Raw genomic sequence first — 17626 nt, forward strand, 5'->3', positions numbered from 1 at the left:
TCAACCAAACGTTATGATAACAGCATATTTTCGGGGCGTGGTCATACGTTCTCCTGCATCCGGGCTGTTTACACCGAACGACATGGATCGCAAACCGGAAGTGCTGCGTGAAATGCGCAAGATTGGCAGAGTTGTCAAGACTTCGATAGGGAGCGCTGAAAATTAGGTAAATTAATTTCTCTATATTTGATTCATAACATCTGTAGTTTCTTTCTTTGCTCAGCATTTTGCTCTCTGATCCGCATAAGCCTCTATTCACACGGCAGGGCAACACTTGCTAGAATTTCCGTTCTGTTAAGTCGAGATAAAACAGGTTTGCAGCTAGTTAGCTTAGCTGACTGTCGACTGATCGTAACGAGCAAATATTTGCAGCATCTGGATTTTTGCTTTAACGCCATCACTGAGACCTACACTATTGCGTCTTATTTAAATCTCATGCCTGCATGTTGACTCTGTTTTTGCTGGGTTATCGCGCGGTTGCGTGCCCAGATGTTGCGTTTCCCTAGAAACGCTGGGGAATCCGTCACTATCTGTCCTGAGCAGGAGACTAGACGTGTAAGTACATAAGACAATGAAAAAGAGAGTAAACGTTTGTCATTTTACTATCATGCTGTCTGACAGAAGATTATTGACCTGCCACAGATAAATCGCACATAGACTACCATATGTATGGGCAGGAATCAAGCTCTGAACACTGATCCCAGTGTCGATTGTTTTTCCTGTAGTATTGTTTATGAAATAAGTATAGCAAGATCTTGGCTGTACCATGGTTGTTTAAAGTACATGGAGTTACTCGTACCAGTTTAGCAAAAATGGGGTTTAGGCATAGGTGGAGGGTGAACCAACTCCAGGGTAAGGCTAAAAGCAGCCAAATGTATTAAACATTATAAACCCGTCATGTAGGCTAAAAAAATGTTTAATGGGACTGAATTTGTATTTAACGTGATTACAATTTAATAAAAACGTTAGAAATTGATAATTATATAATGTTTCCTTTCCATGGTTATTCAAACATTATATATTTATATAGCTTATAAAAATAAAAATGATATAGCTAGTGACATTATCACTAACATTGATCTATCGCGAGTTTAATTAAGCACTCTCAAAAAAACAAAACGATGGTTATAGTCACTGAAGCTGTATACACTGTGAAATTAATCTCTTACTTGCATTGTAGGTACATCTGCGCTTTGTTGTTATGATGAGAGAATTCGCAAGAGTCCGGAATTCAGTCAGCGAACGCGCGCGCACTCAACAAAACCGATGAGATTGAACGATGACTCATCTGAACGCTTCTGATTGGCCATTGCATTCCTTAGCGCAACAGAATTGTGTGTGATTGGTTCAAATGCGCAACACTGTAAAAACGCCTAAAATGAAATACGGTACAACATGAGCAGATTTTAATTTAATGGCGCAATCGACACTGCCTATTCATATTCGCTTTGTTAGCAACAGACGTAATAGATTTAATTTATTTGTGCAGGGGCATTTTTGCCCAATTTAGTGCCATTTTTGCTGCAAGTCCCCATGGCCAGGGGAATGCTTAGCCTTACACATGCTCCACCTATGGGTTTTGGGTTGTTGACATGTACTGTCTGCAGTGTAACATGGTATACTTCATCTAAAACCATTCGTTTTTTATTTTTATTGAGCAAGGCTCCTCCCCAATCATATTAATTGAGAGACTTACATAGAATATATAAAGCATTTGTTTCACTGCAGGGGCGTGTAGAATGATCCTTCATATCCATCCTACCCTCACAATTGATTAAGTACCTTAATACATTTCTACAAATTACCTAATCGCAAATGACCTTATCACAGTTAGTCTACCAGTTTGCTAATGTGCTCATGTGAGGCGTGCAGAGATCATTTGTTATGATTTTCTCTCCCTTGAATCCATGTGTGGATGGCAACGCTGCAGAGAGATGAGCAGAATCACATGACACCATTGAGCTCTAGATAGGGCTGGACAATAATTCAATATCAATATGTATCGCGATATAATTTTTTTCAATAACGGTGATATGATTTTTAAACACATTTCCGATATTTCGATATGCATTACCAGTGTTTCCCATACATTGATTTATTTGTGGCGCTTGACTTCGTTGAATAAACATGAGCACTGCACGTTTCAAAATCAAAACGCGTTGCGGGTGTTTTATATGAATGTATCTCTGAAGGGAACCGACTGTCTTCAGAATAGTTTAGATGGCATTTTTATCTGATAAAGTAGCGTTCATGAGCGGAGCTGCTTTGTTTACAGCCATCACTGGAGAACCCGTTAGTTCCACCGCTCTCACAGCGCCTCCTGCTGGCAGACAATCAGTTTGCATGTTAAATAATAAACCCGTTTCCAGCAACATGCTTTTGTTGTTGCTCTATTTTTCTAACTCGGAGCATGTTTCATACTCGTTATCCCGGTTAATGCACGTTTCAATCTATAAGAATAATCAGACTACACAACCAGTCAAAGGTTTTTGAACTGCAAGATTTCTAAAGCTCTGCTTTGAAATCACAGGAATAAATTATATTTTCAAATAGAAAAGTTATTTTAAATAGTAAAAATATTTCAAAATGTTACTGTTTTTGCTGTATTTTGGATCAAATAAATGCAGGCTTGGCGAGCAGAAGAGAATTCTTTAAAAAACATTAAAAACCTTACTATTCAAAAACTTTTGACTGGTAGTGTATGTTAGCCTATAGTTTGAAGTAAAAAATATTAATATTAATAAGGAGAGTCAGATTTATTTGACAGTGATTTCACATTTCTTGTTTGTATGAAGGCTAAATACCAATAAAAGGTGAACATTTATTTATTTGCGCCATTTTTTTCCTAAAATATTATATAGTTTTATAGGAGTAGGTTTCATAGAGTTGGCAAATTAATTTTTCATAAGTTTGTAGGTACAGACATCTGTTGTGGCTGTTCTTGGCCGTTTTTATGAGGCTTTTTTAATAGTGTTCATATCGATATCAGAATTATATCGTATCGACCGAAATTAAGAAATATATCGTGATATAAATTTTGGCCATATCGTCCAGCCCTAGCTCTAGACCACCACACACTCAGTTTTACTTTCATCTGCTTCATTCTGCAGATGATTCTATGGCATCTCACTGTGTTTGTCAGCTGAGCACATCTGAACCATCTGGCTCTACTTGAAACAGAACTTATAATTGTCACATTTGCATTTTTTTTGCAGACGTTTAGTAACTTTTGAATGAGGGATGTTACAGCTGGTATGAGCGATTTCTGGCACTCAGAATTACTGACCAGCCACAGATAAACTACCGTGTGTATGGAGCGAAATCAAGCTATGAGCACAGATCAATATTTTTTCCTGTAGTATTGTTCATAAGATTGTAAATTATAGTGAAATATTGATTGTACCTTGTTTGTTAATAATTATAAACTCATTAGTACATGAGAAAAGCACAAGCGATTTTATTAAGGCGATTATTGCTTTTTATTGTGGTCTTTATAGTTTAGAAAGTGCATAGTTTATTTTGGAGGTGTTGGGGTTTCTTTAGGTCTCTTGTTTTTAAGCTCTCTTTAGGGTCTTTGTTTCTGTCTGAAGTGCTGGTTGATTCACTGAGCGCAGCCTTGAAACACAACCGTGAATGAGGCGCATTGTTTTTGCTGATGATCTTTTGAACTGGGTAATGAATTAAATGGCACTGTAGAGTGGAAGAGGAATGATTTTGGATGGGTAATGTTTGGTTAGAACCAAAAGATGTGTCATCAAGTATTGACATCAATGATAGTCCAGCTAGCAATCTAAGAATGATGAAAGCTTCTTTATATGATTTCTTCGACTGTAAGCAATCTATACCAAGACTGCTCTCAGCAACAAGGCTAGATAACAGAGATGTTTTTAATCAGAGCGACAGATTAATGACCCGGGTTACGTCACCTGAAGACTGTTATCACATTAATTAGAGATATGGACGTGGATGTCATAGCAGAATAAAGGCTGTCACAGATGTTAGTAAATGTGAAACTGGCTCTTCTAGGGTTGAGGATATAAATGAGAGCAAAGGGTAAAACCGAGAATTCTTGTCAGTATACGGCTGGACGGCCACATTGCCGCGTGGCACCAAAGCGAGGGACTGTCACAGCAGATCACTGTCTGAGCCCTACTGACGCCTGCACTAGTAGCCCTGTGGCTACACACGCACAGATTAAAAAATATGGCACATTCACAATGCCACAATATTTTAATACTAAAAGGTTAAGTACAGAATGTAGCATAAGAAATAAGAACATTATTAAGAATTTAGTTCCACAAAGCTTGACCCTTCTGACCCAACATCTAAAAGTTTTTGCTGAGAGGATTGATATGATCATTTTGGTTATCCAGATTTAACGTAGACTTTATTTACATATACGTAATGATTGACACACATACAGTACACAGAGCTCATCACATGACCACGGAATCGCAAACATTCTGGGTGAACTATCCCTTTAATGCAAGGCTAGTGAGGCTGGGTTTTTGCTGCTTCATTAATCCACTACATGATTTTCTCAATTAAATCTACTGACAAGCTTTCAAATGAATGCGTTATGTACTGCTTTAAAAATAATAAATGGTAATTAACTGTTGGTGGTAGTTTGTTTACGATGGAGTGCACATGGAAGAGCAGATTATGTGATCTGGAAATTAATCATTTTTAATCATGCTTTTTTTTTTTTTTAATGGACCCAGTTTGCTAATTTAAAACAAATGTAATGCAAATTAATGCTAATTCTGCAGTTGCTTCCTAGTCTATTAGCTATGTCATTTATGAATAAAAATGTATCCTGAAAAATACAAATATTATTCATTTATATGCTGGTTTCCCTATCACAAAATAATAAAAAAATTGTGTACACATATATTTGCATTATTGTAAATTATACAGTATATAATGTATGAACCGGTATCCAAGCCAGAAAATAAAGCTAATATTATCCAGTTTCTAGTGATGTGTTATGTCAGTAAATATGTGCTGTATTATGAAAGGAACTTGTGTTAAACAGTTCTCATGGGGGGCAGATTCATAGTTAGCAAGATTACGTTAGGAAACAAACTCGTCATTGTGGTCACTCATGTGAGTCAGTCATTCACTGAACATGCAACTGTGCACGTGTGAAAATGCTGGATTTACCCAGGCTTATGCTGGACAGACCCAGTGCGAAGGCACAGATCTCAGCATAAAATTGTGTGGTATTGTAATGTGCAGTTCTGTGTCTAACTGTTGTACGGGAATTGTGTTGTCTTAGAGGACCATCATGTCCTCTGACCTGCTGGTGGACCTTCACGATGATCTGGGAGGAGACGACTCTCCTAGCGCTGCCCTAGACCAGCTCAAACTGGTACAGGACAAACAGTGGCCACCAGATGACCCTGTTAGCTTGAGCAAATCCGGTGAGTGCATGGTGGTGGGAATTGTGCATGCTTGTCATACAGGATTATAATAATTTTAAAATCTAGTTTCCTTTTGCAGAATTATACTGGTCTTTTCAAAGAATAAAGCAGTGTAAGAAAAAGGAAGTAATTGCCAAGAACTCTACCATTTCATCATGAATATCAATCATGTGCTTGCTATATTTTTAGAGGAAAGTGAAGCCGAAACCTTCCAGTTGACATAACTGCCTATTTAAGAGACAGCAGAGAACTCAAGGAGTCATGCAGCATTACTCATACAGTACACACACACATACATATATACATGCTTACGACACAGGCATACACCCAGAGACACACTTTACCACTCTTACAGAGGATGACTATGACTGGGCGGGCGTGGGTGAAGTCCCGTGGAATTGATTCATCATCTGCAGAGTTTGAAATTAAAAATGTTTTACTTACTGGACAGTTTGGCTACTAAATTAAGTTTCTGGTCATTCCGAATTTCTGCTAGCTGAAACAAAAATATCAGAAATAAACCTGGTGATCAAAATCACTGCCTTAATTTGAAAATATGTAATAATTAAGCCTGATTCCGAATCATTGAATAACTTTCGTGACTTTCGTAAAATGGCAGTTTTATGACTGTCAATCATTGTTTGCGAATACCATGAAAATGTATTTGTTAAAAAAATATTAAATCGGAATAAAAAACATATTCTCCGTGACTTCTCTTATAAAACAGCATTTATTTTTTTGTAATTTCCAAATATATCTCGCTCCAAAATGAATGTTTAGTAGTAAATATGTTAAAGATTAGCAGACTGTCAGTTTGTATCACAAAAAGTCAGCAAACTGAATTTATTCCTCCATTGACATGTACCCACAATGGATGCTCATTCTGTACTCTTGTTTATGGTGAACTTGTTATGCAGTCCAAACAGTGAACACAATCACTAGTATGCAAAAGTTCACTTTAAAGGTCCCCTGAAATGCTTAGAAACACGCAGCGTTACTCTGTGTTGACGTCATTTTAACTGAAACATGAAGACAGGGCGGGACATATCAAGCAGCCCCGCCCCCTTTTAAAAATAGCCAATAGCATTCGTTTATATCACAGCTTAGGCTAGAGCCGTTCAGAGCCGTTGAACTCCGTAAAGTCGCAGTTGACAGGATATGCCAGCCACAATCTCATCCATATTGCTATCAAATATAGCATTCTGTGTAGAATTCAAAAAGCTCCGATACATTTTGTGGTCTGTGGCGACTGGACCGGAGCAGAGTGTGTGTGCGGTGCGGTGGTTAGCGTGACACAGCGCGAAACCAGACTTCTTTTTTTCCTCAATGGAAAGCATATTTACACTGTTTGAATCGTTCCCTGTCCCCTATATAGTGCACTACATTCCATTCACTGTACAGAAAATACTAATTCTGTGGACAAGTGACCGATTTCAGCCACGGCTTCAGCGTCTATTTTATAGTGTAGGGGGTGGGCGCTTCATTCTAGAGAGCATTTGATTGGACAGAAAGTTTGATGAGAAGCTGAAGTACGATGTGACATCAAAAAAATCGTTGAGCCCTTTTGGCGGAAGTGACAAACTGCAAGCTTTGAATGCTTATACCTCCTAAATGCGAATTTTGTCACTGTTTTGGAGCACACTGCCTTATAGATAACCTTAAGACTAACATATTGATACTAACACCCAAAAAACTTTGACTAATGACTTTGAATTCAGTTGAAAGAGAAATGATAATCCATATTATTATATTTCATATGTGCCACCATTGTATGTACATGGTTCTTTTCCAGTGTGCAGCCCTCTTTATACTTTATACTCTTTATACTTTGTTTCGTTTTGATGTTGAAGGCTCCTGGTTGGAGGACATGATATGTGTTAGCAACCACGACTGATTTTACCTGCATTTGTTGGGTTGGTGGGTGTTCATTTCAAAACCTGACCATCTGGTTGAGCTAGTGCTGAGAGAGATCGGAGAGGATGACTTTCCTCTATCTATAGCCATATACTCTATAGCTTGTGTTTGGGATATTTACATGTTTTTTTTATTTTTGTTTGAAGTGTAGCATTCATTATATTCTTTCCTGCAGCTTCAGATATTAAAAGCCTTGGTGGCACTTCACATCTGCCCTGGGATGACCCCTTCTATGACATTGCCAGACATCAGATTGTGGAGGTGGCAGGTGAGGTGTTATGAAATGCGTAAGCATCACCAGCTAGTGTTTATTCTAGTTCTAATGTCTTCTGATTTTTCTCTTTCTTTGTAGGTGATGATAACTTTGGTCGGAAGGTCATTGTTTTTAATGCGTGCCGCATGCCTCCCCAACATCAGCTGGACCATCATAAACTTCTCATGTAGGCATCGCTGCTCTTACTTCATTTATGTGGTTCATTAATAGATATATTAAGCTGGGCTCAATACACTGTACCAGGTGTGTTTTTAATAATTCTGCATTGCCTTTTTCCTGAATATGGGTGGTTTACTTGACCTGGTTTATTATTTGTTGAGACTAACATATGTAGATGAGCACAAGACACTTTAAAGATCAAGGTCAAGTGCAGGGAACAAAAAAAAACATTAATAACGATCCAAGGAGAGAAGTTGTCCCTAGAGACAAAGAGAAGATCTAAGCAGCGCTTTTGACGTGTCAACTGATGTTTTCTTTGTTTGTGCAGTTAATTTGGTTAATAATATATTTAGATTTTAATTGATATGTTGTAAATATATTGATGGCATTCTTACATCCTAATTGTTTTTCAGTTCAATGTTAAAATATACAAGCATATGTCGATTTTAGAATACTATGTTTTAATAATTATTGAAAATAATTGTTATTTTACCTTTTTATATAAATGTATGGTATGTCACATTATTTGACACTTTCAGAGATTAACTGTCAGTGTTTTCTAGACTTAGTTTAAAATGCCAAAAGGCATATCCTGTGAGAAATATACAGTGGGTAAAATAAGTATTGAACACATCACCATTTTTCTCAGTAAATATATTTCTAAAGGTGCTGTTGACAGTTAATGTGTTATTGTGTAATAAAGTAGAATGCCATAGGTAGGGATGCAGCGATCAACCGGTTTTGCGAATAACCGTGCTTTAAACCGTTAATTAATCGTAAAGGTTCTGCTAAACCGATTGTTTCTGTTACACGGAATGGAACTGTTGCAGCTTGTGCAAAATGGAAACAAAGTTACACTAAAGGTGCACCAGCTTAAATGACATGCTTATCAGAGACACAGAGGCTATTACACGCATTAGATGAACTGACAGAGGAACCAAACAGCGAAGCTTTATTTCCACCAGAGAAATGCCTGTCGATAGTGTGGGACCATTTTGCGTACACCAAGAATGACCAGGGTGTCATTTAAATATTGCCATAAAAAACTGCTGCTAAAGAGCAAACACATTAGGGATAATGCATGGCTAGCTGTACATTGAACAATTTTAATGCACGACGTGAAGGCAAGAAAAATCTGACGCGAAGCTACGGCTCGTTAGCTCCGCATTCTGCCCGCTTCAGATCAGAAAGAGATGAAATAGTGCGGTAAGATCACATTTATTTTAATTAATTAATTATAATATTTAGCTACTTGAATTAATTATTTGATCGAGAGAGAGAGAGAGGAGTGACAGTTGCCTACCTGCATCTGTGCATCTCTCTAGTAGGCTATTTAATCTATTTTATTAATAAAAGTCGTGGGGCAGCGTTCTCAAGAATTTTGTGTCCTCCTGAATTTTTTTATACATGCGCAGCGCGATCTCTGATCTCACAAACCAAAATAATAGACCTGGTTTTCTCAGGCCACATGTAAAATCATATGATTATAAAGATTATTAAAATGAATATGTATGGATGACAGTTGATTGCAATAATATTTCAGTTTATTTCCATCATTAGTAACAGTTTCCCCTGTGGGATAAAGTTAATATATATTAATAATACTTAATTAACTTTGTTATTTACTATCCCTGTTGTAGTATTATTCATAAGATTTATTTTTTCACCATGTTTCCAAATTCTGTACCCCAGGTCCAAAAGAAATGTAAAGAATGTACAAACTGAAAACATTCAATACTTTTACGATCTATTTCCATTTGTTATTTTCAAAAGAGAAATACTGTCATGGATGTTTACAGAGCAGAGGTCACCTTTTTTAAATTCCAATAGGAGAGATGGACTTTTCTTTGTCTTTTGTTTATTATTATTTTGTGCTGTATTGTTGGTTACGGTGTTATTTCTGTTTCAAAAAAAAAAAAATAGCACTTGTCATATCTAAAGAGAGTTCATGTGATTTTATACATTAGTAATGTTGAATTGAATAAATGCATAATAATCGCCATAATCGTAAAACCGTGATTATTCCTCAGACAATAATCGTACCAACAAAATCTATAATCGTTGCATCCCTAGCCATAGGGAAAAGGTATTGAACACATGAAGAAAGGGAGGTGCAAAAAGGCATGGAAAGCCAAGACACAAGCTGAAATCTATCAGTAATTAGAAAGCAATTCTGCCCCTAGTCAGTGGAAATGAATATTAGCTGGTTTAGTCCCAACTGATGGCCTATAAAAAGGTGTCTCATTACCAACGTGTCACACAAGAAACATTTCATGATGGGTAAAAGCAAAGAGCTTTCTCAAGACCTTCACAACCTTATTGTTGCAAAACATACTGATGGCATTGATTACAGAAGGATTTCTATACTTCTGAATGTTTCAGTGAACACTGTTGGGTCCATAATCCGGAAGTGAAAAGAACATCATTTCACCATAAACCGTCCACGACCAGGTGCTCCTCACAAGATTTCTGACAGAGCAGTGAATACAATTATCAGAAGAGTTGTCCAAGAGCCAAGGGTCACTTGTGGAGAGCTTCAGAAAGACCTGGAATTAGCATGTACAATTGTTTCAAAGAAAATAATAAGTAATGCACTCAACCGCCGTTGCCTGTATGTACGCTCACCACGCAAGGCTCTATTGCTGAAGAAAAAGCATGTTGAAGCTCGTTTAAAGTTTGCTGCACAACATTTAGACAAGCCTGTGAAATACTGGGAGAATATAGTCTGGTCAGATGAGACAAAAAAATTTACTCTTTGAATGCCATAATACACACCATGTTTGGAGGTCAAATGGCACTGCACATCACCCCAAAACATCATGGTGTAGCACTGGCAAAAATCATAGAATTGAAGGAAGGATGAATGGAAAAATGTACAGAGACATTCTTGATAAAAATCTGCTGCCATCTACCAGGATGATGAAGATGAAACAAGGGTGGACATTTCAGCAAGACAATGATCCCAAACACACAGCCAAGGAAACTCTCAATTGGTTTCAGAGAAAGAAAGTAAAGCTGCTAGAATGGCCCAGCCAATCACCTGACTTGAATCCAATAGAAAATCTATGGAAAGAACTACAGATTAGAGTTCATAGAAGAGGCCCACAGAACCTTCAAGATTTGAAGACTGTTTGTGTGGAGCAATGGGCCAAAATCACACCGACTAGTTTCTCTATACAGCAGGGGTCTTGAAGCTGTCATTACCAACAAAGGCTTTTGTACGACGTAATAAATACAGTTCAGTAAGCGTGTTCAATACTTTTTCTCGGGGTCATTCCATTTTATTACACCAACCTTAATTTCTGAACTTATTTGTATTGTTTTCTTTGTATGTATGGATACCTTGGGTTGTTACCGACATCTGGTGAAAATGTCATGTTAACAGTGCCTTTAGAAATATATTTACTGAGAAAAATGGTGACGTGTTCAATACTTATTTTACCCGCTGTATTTAGGACAACTGTATTATTTTCTTTTCATATTATTGAGGTTTTCCTTCCTCAATTTTTTTGCTTGAATGTCAACCACTCGTATGCTGAGTTATAAATGAATATTGTGTTCAGTGAGTCAAAGCACCATAAGACAATGCCCTAAGACAATGAAGTTTTTAATGAAGTGAAATCAAGTTTAGTTCCCTATTGTGACCTTCAGGAGTTGTCTGAGAAGAGTATGGCTTGTGTAATGAAATCTAGAACAAATGTCCAGGCCGAATGTCTAATTGACTCTGAAGTGAATAAATAAAACCTGACGTTTCAGTAATTGACAGCTGATTAAGTGCAGATGTTCCTTCTGTTTGTTTTAGTGTCTAATGTGTACTCAAGCGTTTTGATTTGGTGTGCATTTATTGATATTTGTGTGCAGGTATTTGAAGCAGACTCTTGATAAGTATGTGGAGAGTGATTATACCCTCATCTACTTCCATCATGGTCTGACCAGCGAGAACAAGCCGTCTCTAAGCTGGCTTCGAGATGCCTATCGAGAGTTTGACAGGAAGTGAGTGATGCTGTTGTTAGTGAGAGGCTCATGAGTGGTTTAACAGCAGTACACAAGAGCAAACCTCTTTGGTTGTCAAGCTTCAGTATTGCTGTGTCTGTTGCAGGTATAAGAAAAATATCAAGGCGCTGTACATAGTCCATCCCACCATGCTTATCAGAACCATCCTTATTCTCTTCAAACCCCTCATCAGGTCAGTGCCACACTTTACTCAATATTATTTTATCCTCACATTGATTGTACTGTAATCTGAATCTTACAGCCTGTATTCTATACTTCATAATACACTACAGACCGATGTGCTTATGTTCTGTTTTCAGCTTTAAGTTTGGCCGTAAGATAAACTACATAAATTATTTGAGCGAGCTGGAGGAGATTGTGAAATGTGATCAGCTGGTGATCCCCAACAGAGTCCGAGAGTAAGAAATTCTATATATGAAGTTATATATGTGCACGGATCACACTGTTATTTCTTAGCCCAGATAAACAGTTCTTTTGAGGTGCATTCAAGAGTTTTCTTTGTGTAGGTATGATGATAAGATCCGTCTTTCCCTGAAGCCGTCTGTCGTCCCTGGACCGATCTCTCCCCCTCGTAGTCCTCCTCTTCCTTTCCAGCAGTTTGGGGTCCCACTGTCAGCGTACGTTTCTCTCATATCTCACACAGCTACAATCTGTTACTGACTGAAAGCATGAAATTAACATTTGGACTTAATGTAGCTGAAGATGACGATCTCATTTATACTTTATAATTTACAGAGAAGCTTGTACATTTTGATTGTGCACTATAAGAAACTCATATTTAGATATGAGTTGTTTTGTATTATTGTTTGCAATCAGATTGAGACACAGGGCGGCAGACTCCGAGGGAATTCCACTAGTCATGCGTGATACTACTGGATTCCTGCAAGAGAATGGTAGGTCTTTTAGTCAAGTCCGATTTATGGCTCAATCAAACCTTTTACATACCTCTAAACGTGGAATGTATTGTATCTATCCACGTAAGGTTGGATAAAGTAAACTTTTTGTTTAGCCTCAGCGGTGGGTTGTAGAGTCCTGGGCCAATTTTAGTATAGAATAGTGTAAACTTATGTATTTCTTTACTTTCTTAAATGGAGAATGTGAATTTTATTTCCTTCTTTATTGTAGGTCTTAAGACAGAGGGAATATTCCGGCGTTCTGCTAATGTTTCTTTGGTTAAGGAAATTAAGCAGAAATATAACTCAGGTAAAGTTGTGTGATGCTCTGCATGCGGAAGATTTCTCCCACATTTCCTGTTCACAAGAATGATTGGCATCAGTCGTTAGAATGTTGCGTGTGTCTGTAGGAGAGGAAGTGAGTTTCTCTCAGCTGGACGATGTCCACTTGGCATCTGTGATCTTAAAGATGTTCCTCAGAGAACTGCCAGAGCCGCTGCTCACCTATCAGCTCTACAACGACATTGTCAACTTCCACAGTGAGAGCACAACGCACTTGCATAGCAACACCAGCAGCTTCCAGAAAGCTCACATAAACGCACACACACACACGTCTGTCAGCCTACTATACTGACATTTGTTAGTCAATTGTTAAAACCACAGTTTTTGCATGTAGACTGTTTACAATGAGCCTTGAAAGTGACATGACCACACACACATTCCTTGTGTGTTGTGTTATCAGATGTTGACACAGAGTCGCAGGCAGAAAGGATTCGGAACATGCTGACGTCACTTCCTGAGGAGAACTATGCATCACTGCGCTTCCTCATACAGTTTCTTGCTCAGGTAATAATCAACATAATCGATAATGTTCAACAATAAGACTTTTTACTTTAAAATTAATTTTAACTTTTTAAAAAAATGTATTCATATTTTTATATTTACGTATCATTATATAATTATATTATATATCTACGTATAAATATGTGAGTGTGTGTGTGTAAATGTATAAAATATAATATGCACACATATGTGTTATATATTTATACTCCTGTTCAGAAGTTTGGGATCAGTATGATTTTTAATGGAGTTTCTTCTGCTCATCAAGGCTGTATTTATTTGATCAAAAATACAGAAAAAACGTAATATTGTGAAATATTATTGCAATTTCTAATATTGGTTTCCTATTTAAATATACTTTAAAATATAATTTATTTCTTTGACGCAGCGCTGAATTTTCAGCATCATTACTCCAGTCTTCAGTGTCACATGATCCTGCTGAAATCATTCTAATATGCTGATTTATTATCAGTGTTGAAACAGTTGTTCTGCTTAATATTTTTTTGGAACCTGTGATACTTTTTTCTTTGATTCTTTGATAAATAAAAAGTTAAAAAGAACCGCATTTATTCAAAATAGAAATCTTTTCTAACAATATAAGTCTTTACTATCACTTTTTTTTATCCATTTAACACATCCTTGCTGATAAAATAATTAATTTCTTTAAATGACTGACCCAAAAACTTTTGAACGGTAGTGTATATTGTAACACAAAATTTCTATTGTGAATAAACACTGTTCGTTTTAACGTTTTATCAAAGAATCCTGAAAAAAGTATCACAGTTCTCTAAAAATATTAAACAGAACAACTGTTTCCAACATTGATTGTAAATCAGCATATTAGAATGATTTCAGAAGGATCATGTGACACTGAAGACTGGAGTAATGATGCTGAAAATTCAGCTTTGATCACAGGAATAAATTACATTTTAAAGTACAGGTACATCTCAAAAAATTAGAATATCATGAAAAAGGTCAATATTTTTTGTCACTCATTTCAGAAAGTGAAACCCATATATTATATAGATTCATTACACAAAGTGAAATATTTCAAGCCTTTATTTCTTGAAATTTTGATGAGTATGGCTTACAGATAATGAAAACCCAAAATTCAATGTCTCAGAAAATTAGAATATTACATAAGATCAATAAAAAAAAGGATATTTTAAACAGAAATGTCAGGCTTCTGAAAAGTATGTTCATTTCTATGTACTCAATACTTGGTTGGGCCTCCTTTTGCATGAATTACTGCATCAGTGCGGCGTGGCATGGAGGCAATCAGCCTGTGGCACTGACATTTCTGTTTAAAATATCCTTTTGCTTTGATAGCGGCCTTCAGGTCATCTGCATTGTTGGGTCTGGTGTCTCTCATCTTCCTCTTGACAATTCTTATGTAATATTCTAATTTTCTGAGACACTGCATTTTGGGTTTTCATTAAAAGTAAGCCATAATCATCAAAATTTCAAGAAATAAAGGCTTGAAATATTTCACTATTTCACTCTAATCTATATAATATATGGGTTTCACTTTCTGAAATGAGTGACACAAAATATTGACCTTTTTTTTTATTTTTTATTTTTAAATATTGAACTAATTTTCTGAGATGTACCTGTATATTAAAATAGAAAATTTTTTGTAACAAGTTTGTAGGTCGGGCAGAAGGAGGCGGGAACCGGCGGACATTCAAAGAAACTTTAATAAAATATACACAAAATAGCGCGACAGCCCCTCGCGGACGACTGTCGCGCACAAACGAAACCAAAACACAAAATAAACTCCAGGCCTGGTCCTCTCTCGTCCGACACTGTCGTCACTCCTCCTTTTATCCTTCCGGAGCTCCTCCGTGAGACTCGAGACTGGTGGGGGGTGCAGGTGTCGCGCATTAGCATTTACTTCACCGGCCTCGCTCCGTTCCCACGGCTCTCGGCCCCGCCCCTCTCGTCACACTTTTATTTTAAATTGCAATAATATTTCACAAAAACAATATTTTCCCAAACTTTTGAATGGCACTGTATCTATATTTACATATATTTATACATTAAATCTATATTTACATTTTAATTTAGAATGTAACTTATGGTTTAACATTTTATTTTTATATTTTATGTAAAAAAATTAAACATTTGACACACTTATTTTATTTCAGTAATTTTTTCTTTAAAAAGAAAGCAATAATAGCTGATAATTATTCAGGGAACCCCAAGGCAGCCATAAAATAACCCTTCTAATTGTTCTAGCCGAGTATTTATTTCCTACTTTCTCCTTCAAGCCCATTAAGTATTTCTGATCTTTCTTGTTATTGATGTGCAGGTGTCTGCTGAGAGTGAAGTCAATAAGATGACCAATGCCAACCTGGCTGTGGTGTTTGGGCCCAACTTGCTGTGGGGGCAGGATGCTTCCATGACACTCAGCGCGATCGGACCAATCAACAACTTCACCCGCATCCTGCTCGACCTACATCAGGAGGTCTTTATCCAGTGAGGAGCGGGAGAACTTTTCACGAGGACTCCTCTCCGGTTATTGTCCCTCTCCGTTCCATAGCTTTGCTCCTAATGTGCCCCGTCCTTTGTGTCTCCCTCAGTATTGCCAAATGCATGAGTATTTTAACTGGGTGAAGCTATGAAAAAAAAGGATACTGGAGGGCACAGAGCGGTCAAGCTGTCACAAACGTTTAGGCTGTGATCAAATTCTGACAATCGTCTCCTTTTCTCTCCTGCAGAAGTCATGTAGCTGTTGTCAGACATAATGGTACTGCACAGGCACAAGAGTTTTTATATGGTGTGTTAGCAGAGGCCTAAATCAATAAACCAACAAAGTGTACAGGTAGCTGCTTTAGTTTGTTTTGGTAGCTCATCAGCTTGCTTTGGATATTGTTTGTTCGACTTGACCGAATTCATTTCAGTTCAGAAGTAAAATTAGACTACATGCACACGTCCTCATTTTTGTAAGCCATAGATGGCACAAGCTATGGACAAGTATAAAGCACTACTACTCAAACTTGAAACACTTATTTTAAACATGCATTTCTTATTACATAAAATATATGGTATTATGTATTGTCTCAAAGAACTTTCATTCAGTCTTCATTTATATTATCATATCATTACATAATCTTTTTCTAGAATCTTTTTGTGGCGTCTCAGTGATTCCAGGAACAGGGCAGATGCTTATGGCCAGCACAAATTTCCTGATGCTGAAACAGAAAAGGAAATTTATTTTTCTGATCAAAACCTCCGCTTCTTCTATCTGTATGTGTGTGAGTTTTGTATGGTCTGTTCAGTAATTCCGTTGTATTATTCTACCCCAGACATATTTATTTTGGCCAAAGATTATATGGTTAAAATGTTTGTGTGATCAATTTTATTTGTTACTAGAAGACGTACTGCCTGTCGGGGACGGTGCCATTACACATGGGCGCATTTGAAACAAAAGCCAGAAGACAAAAATATCAAAGTACAATTTGATGTAATTTTGTCGTCTTAAGTCAAATTGTGGTTTTATCTATGAGGAAACATATATAACTCGTGCAATGAGTTATTACTGGAGTGCATCAAATCCAAGTACAGCATCCAATTGAGTCTGGTTTCATGGGTCTGAATTCCAAAAGAACCATAAAGCAGGTACTTGGGCACTAATTATTTAGCACTAATGAGTTGTGTCATATGCCTTGATATTGAATTGTAACTGTTTACTGTGTCATGTTAACGTCCTATTCATGTCAATCCATCCGAGCATTGACATGTGGACCAGTGGCTTAAATAGTTTTAGACAAGCGCCCTCAAACCCAAGTGTCTCTGTGCCTTAATGGAGTGAACTGGTGATGATATTAGCTGTTAAATTCCCTTTCTCTGGACAGATCTGTGAACTTTGTGCCATTTTGTTGTACCTGTATCCAAACATCTACCTGTACTGTAGTGTATTTCTGGTTTCCAGGTGGAACTTTGCATTACTTCTTTTGTGAAGGTTCTTTTCATCCATTTTGGCTGTTAAAGTGTATTCTGTGCTTTTGAAATCTTTACTTTTGTATATCATGTTGTGATTTCAGAGTAATAAATCGTTAGAGATGGTGTAAAAAAAAAAAGTCCCTCTGTGGGTTTGTTTTATAAGC

The 17626-nt window shown here is 37.1% G+C and overlaps 1 protein-coding gene across 8 annotated transcripts; it reads left to right on the forward strand.

The window, feature by feature from the left end:
- Positions 1 to 77: 77 nt before the first annotated feature.
- LOC107560110 (rho GTPase-activating protein 1-like) lies at positions 78 to 17592 on the forward strand. Of its 8 annotated transcripts, XR_001605692.1 has the most exons (16): positions 92 to 166; positions 490 to 555; positions 5279 to 5423; positions 7513 to 7605; positions 7690 to 7777; positions 11632 to 11763; positions 11870 to 11956; positions 12084 to 12182; positions 12291 to 12401; positions 12601 to 12677; positions 12910 to 12987; positions 13088 to 13216; positions 13420 to 13523; positions 15829 to 15984; positions 16238 to 16341; positions 16641 to 17592. XR_001605692.1 is itself a non-coding variant. In XM_016244174.1 (15 exons), the coding sequence occupies exons 2-14, from the start codon at positions 490 to 492 to the stop codon at positions 15997 to 15999; spliced, it is 1380 nt and encodes a 459-aa protein (XP_016099660.1). In that variant the 5' UTR covers positions 92 to 166; the 3' UTR covers positions 16000 to 16034; positions 16238 to 17592. The 8 variants fall into 8 exon arrangements, 7 of the variants coding, with proteins under 7 accessions (XP_016099662.1, XP_016099663.1, XP_016099660.1 ...); XM_016244174.1 differs by having other exon boundaries at positions 15829 to 16034; positions 16238 to 17592; XM_016244175.1 differs by lacking the exon at positions 16238 to 16341 and having other exon boundaries at positions 15829 to 16034.
- The last annotated feature ends 34 nt before the right edge of the window (positions 17593 to 17626 follow it).

This window comes from Sinocyclocheilus grahami, unplaced genomic scaffold, assembly GCF_001515645.1.
Source record: "Sinocyclocheilus grahami isolate Dianchi unplaced genomic scaffold, SAMN03320097.WGS_v1.1 scaffold710.1, whole genome shotgun sequence".
NCBI classification, from domain to species: domain Eukaryota; kingdom Metazoa; phylum Chordata; class Actinopteri; order Cypriniformes; family Cyprinidae; genus Sinocyclocheilus; species Sinocyclocheilus grahami.